Source organism: Osmerus eperlanus, chromosome 16, assembly GCF_963692335.1.
Source record: "Osmerus eperlanus chromosome 16, fOsmEpe2.1, whole genome shotgun sequence".
Lineage (NCBI taxonomy): Eukaryota > Metazoa > Chordata > Actinopteri > Osmeriformes > Osmeridae > Osmerus > Osmerus eperlanus.
The window spans coordinates 9,191,366-9,201,543 of NC_085033.1; the positions used below are offsets into that span (position 1 = coordinate 9,191,366).

Sequence of the window (10,178 nt, forward strand, 5' to 3'; positions counted from 1 at the left end):
CTATTCTACTATTACACACAAAAGGGCAAAAGGTCGTCATGCTATATTGTGCTATTTGAAACCAATGATAGAACTAGGCCTTGGATTTTCTGACATGAGTGTGTGCGTGACCAGTGTGTGCATGATGACACACATGCACACGTGCATGAACACACACAGACTGACTCTTCACATCAGCCATTAGGTCAACTTATTCTTTTTTCATGATAGACCCTGTTGTATACAAATCAGACGGTTGCCACGATGAAAGAAACAAACTATAAAATAGACTCAATTGGTCAGTGAAAGAACTGTGTGTGTTTGTTCGACTTGTTTCCACAGCTGTGCCACCTACAAAAAGAAGGACTGTATAGTATGTTGAAGTGTCGTTTTTAAGGAAGATTTTATGGATCTTTAATTATAGTCTATTGAATTCTATTTAAAAAAAGATAATTCCAGTAAAGGGTCAGTATAATTGTGTTCTTTCTTGTGGAGAACTTGTAAGATCATGGCGCATTAACAGTTTGTAGTTACCACATGTTAATTTTGGTTTCAGCAGTGGCATAGCCACATAACAGTTTGCTGCACCACAAACTAAAGGGATACTGTACATCTATAGAGACAGAGACAATCATTGTGAAAGACAGTGAGGATGCGAGGTGGAGCAGGAATCCCTCAGTTAGGGTTAGTGAGAGAGAGAGAGAGAGAGAGAGAGAGAGAGAGAGAGAGAGAGAGAGAGACAGAGAGAGAGAGAGAGAGAGAGAGAGAGAGAGAGAGAGAGAGAGAGAGAGAGAGAGAGAGAAAGAGAGAGAGACAGAGAGAGAGAGAGAGAGAGAGAGAGTGAGATAGAGATAGAAGAGAGAGAGAGTGAGATAGAGATAGAAGAGAGAGCGAGATGATGCTGTGATAGTGTTAAAGGTATGCTCTGGTAAGCAGCAGGAACAGCAGCAGGCTTGTTTGTGCTGGAGATCACTGGGACAGACTCACTACCCACATGTGACCCTCATCTGACTCAGACGTGAACTGGGTTTGACTGTTGTGTGTTTTGGTAACGTATCTCTGCCTGTTCTCTCCCTTTGTTTTGAGCTAGTGAAGGGTGACCTCCTGTGCAGGCCGTGTTGTTGGTCTGGAGTGAGGGTGAGTCTACTATCCTATTGTTTATTTACAGTCTTCTCTGACAAGAACACAAATGTGTCTTTCTCGACAAAGTGAGGCAACGGAATTAATCACAGTACAGAGCCTGTGAGTGTTGTTTGAACTTGATATAAACATATTTCATAAAAAGGAAAGAAAAACGTGTCTGACAGTTCTTTGATAGAGAAGGGTAAGAGGTTAGGGGAACCATCTGAGTTCTTGTTTATCAGGGGGAACCGTTGTTTTCACCTCACTACAGCGTGCTTCACTGACGCTATGGATGCGGATTGGAGCACAGCTGGACAGCCAGGGTGCCTGTCATTTTCTTCGTGTCTATGTTGTCAGCACTGCTCTCATCGTCCTCCTCTTCATCTCTCCTGTCTGTGCCAATCAACCTCCTCTCTCTCTTCTTTCCACCTTTCTCTTTGTACAGTTGTCTTTTCTCTTCACTCTCCTCTGACAGACTCTCATCTGGATGGACAGAGAGCCTCAGTGTTTGGCCACCAGACACCCAGACTACATGTGGAAGAGCTGCTCTCTGGTTTAAGCCTCCACCAGAAATGGAAGTGACTGTGTGTGATTTGCTGATGCTGCTTGTGTGTGTTATTCGAACATGGCTGCGTGTGTGTGTGTGCCCATCTGTGAGTGTGCGCCTTTGTGTGAGGCGCGCACAACTGACTGCTATGCCTCAGGGTAGACCATTTTAAAATTGGGCATCCAAGGGAAACTGATATTTCAAAATATTTATTCCTTATCTGAAGCAGGGATATGAGGCGGGAGCTGTGGCAGAGGGGTGGGGTAGGGAGACAAGCAGAGAATAATATCAGTCTCTTGCTCTCTCTCTTCAACACAGCAGAAGGGAAACGGCTATTCCCAGTGTCAGTTTGGATATATGCAATGACACTGCTCCATCCTCAAGTAACATGGGCCAGATTATGGCTGTTCATAAGGGTGTTAACGATGAACTAAACATTGAGGGTCAGTTTTACATTTCCCCCACAGTGTGTGATAGTTATCTAGGGGGGATACACTGACATCAGTTCAAAGCTCTGACAAGGATATTTCAAGGTCACATTCTTCCAAATGTATTGGGATTCATAATTCTTCAAACCCCTGAGAATGACCGTGGCTTTGACCTGCTCTGGCAGCCGGCAAATCACACTTACAGAGATTGAAATGGAACATAGCCAGAACCATTTTCTTCACTTCCCGTCTCTAAATGGACCACTCCTCCAGTTTCACCAGCAGCTCAGTCATGTGATCCTCCTTCCCCTGGGTCGCTCTCTCGTTCAGATGATTAAATGTGGGTCACAAGCCTTTGCTAGTGTGTGGGGTTCAGGCTCTCTTAGATCCTGACTGTGACAGTTTGGTACATTATTGAGAGAGCAAAATTAGAGTGTTTATGGTTCAAAGGTGTTAAATAGGCGTGAAACTTTTCCCTGCAACATCCTCCCAGTGAGAAGCTGAAAGTGTGAGAGTGTTCATGTCCTCGCCAGTAGTTTTGTACAGACAGTACTGTCTGAATCCTCCTGGCCTCATGCTACCCATTCCTTGGGCCTTCTTCCATTCCTAGTTGTAGGATCTTACATTTGTTCTGTTTTTGCAGAAGCCCGGGCCCAATTCTAAACCAAGCACTTTCTTTTTCAGTGGTCCCTAGTGAGTAAACTTTCTCTATGCCCTATTTGTATGTGACTTGATAAAAGCAATTGCAAAACGAATTAAATGTCAATGTAAAATGTAAATGTAAAGGCCTTACAATCAAACCACACATGCACTCTGTCCACACTGTCTGTTTATCCTTCCATCTGCCTGCCAGTATCTCCATCCAATTGTCAAACCGTCTGTATGTCCATCAGTATGTCTTTACATCCAGTTGTTTCAAACTATCACAGAGAGAATAACTGTTTGGAATGGGAGGCCAGAGCCTTATCCCTTCAGCACAGACACTCTGATCCCTCAAACACAATAGACCCAGCTATGGCCTCCGGGGGGCAGCAGTCAACTAACACCCAAATCACACCGTGTCCATGACTGCTGGAATCCTCCAGGGCCCTCGTGTTTCACAGCTGCTGGAGAGACTTTGCCAGGACAGACACCGGGGCTAGTGATGCCAGGACAGAGACACTGGCCAGTGGTGCCAGGACAGAGACACCAGGCTAGTGGTGCCAGTCCAGGCTGAACCACCATTTTAGACAGGCAGACAGAACCCGCTATTCACACACACCAAAGTGTGTGTGTCTGAATAAAACAACATTGATCTGACAGGAGACACGGAAAGCTTGATTTCAACAGTGGCCTATTGACACCCACAGAATGTAGTGCCTGTGGCTCACAGCTCCGCCCCGAGGACAGCTCAGATCAGGCACACTTGCCTCCCGAACACAAGTTTAGAAGTTTAGAAGCAGCAGCAGAGAGCTACGTGTCATCAGTGAAGGGTCGTCATGACAGAACCCACCCCTTAGTGGCTCGGATACACCAGAACAATAACAACCGTTCTCATATAGATAATGAGTCCCATGGTGCCTATTCCTAAATAAAAGAACAAGGAACACACACACAAACACTATCGAGTTCATGGCAATCTCTCCCACTGTGTCCCCTGAGTTTCCATCATCTCCTCAAAAAAGCTCTGATGAGGAAAACTGGGAATTTATCTACAGAAATAAAAGAACAATTAGATCTGAGATGCTGTGAATTATTCATGAGTCATTATTTGAGATACTGTGTGTGCGTGTGTTTTGGATGGTGTCGCTCTGAAACAACAAGGCTGTGCTAGATTTCTGGTCCTGAAGGAGAGGCGAGTGAGAAGCAAATGCAGAACACTTGGCTCACAGCGCCACCCATTGGAGGAAGATGACTGCAATAAGCTTAACGTTGATCCCACTAGCATGAAAATGGCCTTTAAAGATGCTGTAAAGTGGACTTGAAAATGAGTTTTAAGTTTCTTCACACCACAGAAGAATGTGTTGTTAACTACCCATCCAAATTCAAATGAAAAAAAACATCGACAAGTATGTTAAATTAGGCTTTGAATTCGTGAGAAAATTCGCAGTCTTCTCTGCTTGAGACTGGGGGGGCGTGTCGCCTGAAGGAGTTGAAGCTCCGCCCCCTCGAATTTATTGAATTTAGCAACAACAGCAACACTAGCTAAATCAATGGCAGATATCAGAACAGATCTACCTGCAGTCTGAGTGTTTTATGTGTGAATTACTTTGTCTTTGCATCGTACCAGCTGAGTAACAGAACGCAACCGTCCGTGATCTGACGTAGATAGGTGGCTGTGACGTAGATAGGTTGGGTTTTGCCCCGCCTAAACAAAACCTGAGCTGAAAACGGGTGAGAAACTGTTTAACGGTCTAACTCCATATTTCAGTGCGATTTCAGAGCTTTGCACATGCTTTCAGCAACTAATTTCACACATATATAATGTACTGAGAAGCAAATGATGGAATCTGCTTTACAGCATCTTTAAGGGTCACACATTTTAAATAGACATGATCTTGTTTACATCAATGACTTACCTAAACAGTGTCATCGTGCATTGATCTTTATAAAAAGCACTGGGAACAACCACTTAAAACAGCAAAGTATTTTATTTAATGAAATAGATCCACCTTTACACCTGAATAACAAGTACATAACAAAAAGGGCACTGCAGCATAATGCAACATTTACAGCAAAAAAAAAGTAATGAAAATACCTTCTGTTTTAAAATGTTCTTACAAAGCATAACATTGCAGTCAAAGTTACATAACAGGCCAAACAGCCTAATACTGAAGAGCCAGCCAAGTACCCTTAAAAGGTACCACCCTTGCTGTAGTAATGCTTCCCATAGGGGGATGTACGGAAGAGGTAATTCCCGACTATACTGGCCAACCCCGATAGAAATGTAATTCCTGACTGATTCAACATTATATCTGGCATCTGAATGTGTGTGTGTGTTTGTGTGTGTGTGCGCACGCGCCTGTTCCATTAATAGATAGTGAGGGCTACTGGGGCTGTGTGTCACGCTGTGTTGGGTTAAATATATCTGACCTACGCTCTCAGTTTGTACATCATGTTCGGCCCAATATGGGCATCTCCACCCTTTCGCCCACAGGGAACAAACAAACGGAGACCCCCGTCAGGTGTGTGTGTGGCCACCTGTCCTCTGATCTTCAAACTTCACTTACAGCTGGCGCTATAGTAAATAGTTTGTAAGAGTAGAGTCTGTCCAATCACACAACACAAAGCCAAGTAGGTGTACACAATATATCATCATAAAAAATAGGTTGGGCTGTGTTTCTTCTGAATATAAACACAACAGGGAATCTGGTACAACTTTTGGATGATGTTGAGCTTTCATAATGATTAGCAAGTTTGATAAAGTATTCAAAGAACAGTCTTTAAATATATTTCTCACAACTTGGGTACCCAGCAGTGTCATATACTAAGGCACTTAGTGTACTGCTAATGTTCACCAGCTGAGTGGAACAGAGCAGTATAAATGTCACCACAGGTCATCAATCTGAGATAAGTCTTGCTATTGTGTTCTGACACAATGGCCCTTTGGGGAAATGGAAAACCCTCAGGACAAGGTGGAATTTTACTGTGAAGATAGCCCCAGTCATTTAACACACATTGTATTGGCAATTATTGACATGAGGTCCCTTGGTCAAGCTACAACATTGAACTTAGCATCTTTCTTTAACTTCCTCACTACTGTACTTCTTTGGGACTGCAGCAAATGAGAAAAACAGATCCAGTCAAGGGGGTATAGTTCACAGAGGTTGGAGATAGTTTGAGTTTGGGCGTGTTGGCACACAGGTGTGCATCTCCATGCTATGTGAAGCCTGTAGACCAGTGGGATTGGAGGACCTACTGGATGTTCTCCCACATATGCCAAGAAGAGCCACAGACATTCAGTCCAGGGGATTCATCTTCCATACACATCTGTCTGGACTTATTTGGTCTTTGTTCCCTTCTCTGCAGGGGTCGTGTTCTCCTCACCTATAAACTTGTTCTGTTCATCAGACCTCAATCTTCTTCAGCTGCTCGTAGGTGATGAAGAACTGAAAGGAGTCAAGGGCCATGAGAGGGGGAAGAGAAACATGGAGGACCAAGCTCCCACAAAGGGAATTAGCCCCCCCCCCCCACTCCCTCCCTTTCCACTTATCCCTGGTTACCACACTGTAATAATCTGATTATGTCACCAGACTTGACGTATTTGCAGTTCTCTATGATACTAACCCAACCATCTTTATCCAATACTCCCCCTCTAACCAGTGGGTACAACTACTCCTCTCTCAACTCCTTCAAGCAATCCATTAATCCAAGTGTTTTAGCTTTGTGTTTCCTTCCTTGCCTCCCTCCTGCCCCCATCCAGGCCCTCTGGCCCATGGATGATAGGCTGAAATAGGACATTACATAACGAATTAACAAGCATTAGCCTCAGCTTCCATGATCCAAGTTTGGCCTGGGTCGGAATGTGCCAAACTTGACATCATGAAGGCAAGCTCAACTCACATGCACAGAGAGACGCCACATGAGTACAGAGCTCACCTCTGTAGATGAACCAACACATGCACTCACGAGGGACTCAATGGAAAGGATACGATGATGTTCCATGGTCCTAGACGGAGCCAGTTGGGGAAGAATCCCTTATAGAGTGCCATGAAGCCCTCTGACCGCCATGTCTAGGAAAGACAAGTTAGTCCTCTTATCTTTTCCTGGTTACAAAGAAAGGAGGGCGAGTGACAGACAAAGAGACAGAAAGAGAGAGAGAGAGAGAGAGAGAGAGAGAGAGAGAGAGAGAGAGAGACAGACAAGAGACACACCCAGACAGACACACCTCTTCTAGCTGCCTCACCTGCACTATACAGTCTAGTGTTCCCTGGTACAGGGCTCCTCCTTTCTGGTTCATCATGCGTGTGCGGACCACGTCTACAGGGTTGGAGGCCAGAGCTCCCGCCAATCCACACATCACACTGGACCTGAGGAAGGAGACAAGAGGCTAGACCACACACACACAAAGCCTACGTGCGCTGACACGTTTGTTGGCTCAAGGCGTATCTGAATGTGGAAAAATATGGTGTTCTGACATGTACTCTGGCATTAGAATCGCTCACAGGAAGTGTGTGTAGATCGTGTCGCCCATGTGACCCGACATGATCAGATGCTTCTTGGTGATGTCATAGGCGGGCAGCTCCACCCCCACCACGATGGCTGCTCTCTGAGCCGTTAGAGACACGCCCTGAGAGAAAGAAAGTGAAGACGGAGGGCAAGTGAAACATCTAGAAGAGAGATGTGTATACAAACACACTCTCTCTCTCTCTCTCCTGCTCTTCTGTGTCCTACCTTCCACAGTCCTCGTGTTCCCTCCTGCTGGTAGATGTTGATGAAGTTCCCCATCATACTCCCCTGGATCACACTGCCCTGGGCCTGCATACGGATCTGTGTGCACACACAAGAATTAGTGAGAGTGGTAGTGTGCCAGATTTCCCCACCTGGGGATTAATAAAGTGTTTTTGTCTCTATTAGGCTGATCAACATTCAAACCAGTAAACTGAGAGTTTATGCATTTAATGACTCCAGTCAAGCCAATAGCCACTATCATGTCCAGTGAAAGCATGTGGTCCTGTAATGTCATGCCTTAAAACCACCTATAATTAAAACCAGCTCTTAAAGGCTAGTTGATCACATGGTGTGGCGAAACTGAACAACTTGAGCCTCACAAGCACATGATAACTTAGCACTGCCAGCAGAGACACTGATACACAATGTTCTAACCTGCTGTTACCCCAAGCACACAGCAACTCCCCACTGTCAGGAGCCAAACTACTATATGCTAGTAATCCCAAACGTACTATTCTGTGTGTGTATGTATGTATGTATGTATGTATGTATGTATGTATGTATGTATGTATGTATGTATGTATGTATGTATGCTGTACCTTCAGGACGTCAGTGGGGTTGGCAATGGAAGAGGATATGACCCCAGACAGAACACCACACAACACGTTAGTCACCAGTGTCTCATCTAGAAGGAGGAGAGAAAAGGGACTACAGGTGTGAAACAATCTTAGCCTATTCACAAACATACCCATGTCTCACACACCATGTAGAATAGTTGCCACGCTGCTCTGTAATGTGTGTTGGGGGTAACATTCTCATGCTTTCCACTACATGGAGGTAAGACCAACATAACCAGTCCTATTACTTGAGGTAGGAATCTGTGTGAGCAACTGATCCCCACCTATCCCTGGAACTTCTCTAGCCTCATAACAATTTCGCTGTCCCACCAACACCAACCTTTCTCTAGGTGTGTCAGTGAGTCCAGGGGCTCAATATGCACTCACCCTCAGGCCTGTCCACCAATAGTCGTTTGAAACTCTGATAGGTCCCTATTTTAATGGTCCCATAGGATGCCTGGCGCAACATTGCAGGAGCAATCCTGCCACACAAAGACAGATAGACGAGACAGACCGGGGGAAAGGATGGGAGACATTATGAGTACAGTCTGTATTCTTTTACAAATACATGACTTTTGTGCATTCGAAGAAATGGCATTCCAATTACCCCGAGTACAGCGCTCTGAGCCCCTCCTCTCTGCAGATCTTGCTGATGGCGTGTAGCATGCCCCGGTAGCGGATCTCTCTATATTTGCTATCACCTACTTGGCCCTGGACTTGTAGACGGGTCTTGGTCAGATCGATTGGAAATGTTCCTAAGTAGCAAAGAGAAAAACGATTAGGCCAATAAACGGAAAGATAATACTTAACAAGTAGCCTACAATGAATGCACACACAATCGCTTGCAGCCACACAACTTACCACATTCTGCAGTAACAGAAGCCAGACCACCGAAAATAAATGGTTTCCAATTGCCGTTAGACATTTTGATAGAGCTGTGTCTTAATTTTTTTTCAAAGAAATACTACCAGAATATAAACGCTTGAAAGACCGGCTTCTATTTGAACTAGGGCAGTTACCAATCGATTCCGCTTTATTTCGTTTGGCTACCCGGCATTTGCTAGACCACACCTTCCAAGACTCCCCTCGTTTTAGCATGGCTCCTAATTTGTCTCGCCCTGGTCTCGCCACTCCCCCACTCCTCCCCTTTTCTAGTTGCTTAGCAGCTGTGGCTGTGTTTGTTTCAGTACTGCAGTGATGTGAAACCTAATTGTTCAGTTATACACTTCTTTTCAAATGAATGAAAACGAACAAAAAATCATTGATTAGTGTGAAATGAAAAGTTGCTAGATGCACTACGAATCCATTTGAGTTGTGATTCACAACTTGTGAATTGCCACCACACACATACACACACATTGGAATTAAAACCTCTAGGTGGCGCCACATCTCTTCACAAGCCCATCATCCAGCTGGTGGGTTTTGATTATCTTTCACCACTGGAGGGCATACTGACGCCACGTTTATATGTAAAACTTGTTCTTAACTTTTACCTAGACCTACTTGTCTATAGTTTTTTTTAAACATGATTTATACGAACAGACAATTTAAAAACACAATCAGCTTGATATCTATCAAATCTTTTAAAGTCCCAGTTAGATCTATTGTAGGCCAATCACCTCGGAGGAGGCTGCTCCATTGGCTAATCCAGTCCTCTTTCTGCCTGCACCTGGTTTTCCTGAGTTTAGATCTCCTGAACTGGGATGGCATGTCCTTTCCTTAATTTGGATGCATCTGGTCGTTTCAGATGTGGTTCTTGTGTACCCACTGCAGAGTAGAAGAATCATCTATGATCCAGGAGGACATTCATTAAAGCATATTTATTATGATCATATGCTGCTTGTATTGTTTGATTAATGGGTTGGCTATGGGTCACTAACCTTAGTATTGCCATCAGAAGATTATTAATGACCGGAGAGAAATGTGTGAGTGTGTGTCTATGTGTGTGTGTGTGTGTGTGTGCACGCAAAACACACAGAAACCAGGCGGAAATAGATGAGAGGAAATATTGCTTTTATCTGAAACCAATAATCAGAGGAAAGTGTGGTGCATCTGAAAGGACAACATTTAATAAGGTGATTTGTCATGTAGTGAGGGCAGAGTTTCGGGATGGCA

At 44.5% G+C, this 10,178-nt stretch overlaps 1 protein-coding gene across 2 annotated transcripts; it reads right to left on the reverse strand.

Moving 5' to 3' along the window:
* Positions 1-4,687: 4,687 nt before the first annotated feature.
* LOC134036169 (kidney mitochondrial carrier protein 1-like) lies at positions 4,688-9,159 on the reverse strand. 2 transcript variants are annotated; one of them, XM_062480982.1, is made up of 9 exons: positions 8,925-9,158; positions 8,671-8,818; positions 8,451-8,545; positions 8,046-8,131; positions 7,450-7,545; positions 7,221-7,345; positions 6,962-7,085; positions 6,708-6,788; positions 4,688-6,164 (listed from the first exon to the last, which is right to left on the reverse strand). In XM_062480982.1, exons 1-9 carry the CDS (start codon positions 8,986-8,988, stop codon positions 6,123-6,125), a joined length of 861 nt encoding a protein of 286 aa, XP_062336966.1. In that variant the 5' UTR covers positions 8,989-9,158; the 3' UTR covers positions 4,688-6,122. The 2 variants fall into 2 exon arrangements, with proteins under 2 accessions (XP_062336966.1, XP_062336967.1); XM_062480983.1 differs by lacking the exon at positions 4,688-6,164 and having other exon boundaries at positions 6,708-6,808; positions 6,944-7,085; positions 8,925-9,159.
* Positions 9,160-10,178: the final 1,019 nt, after the last annotated feature.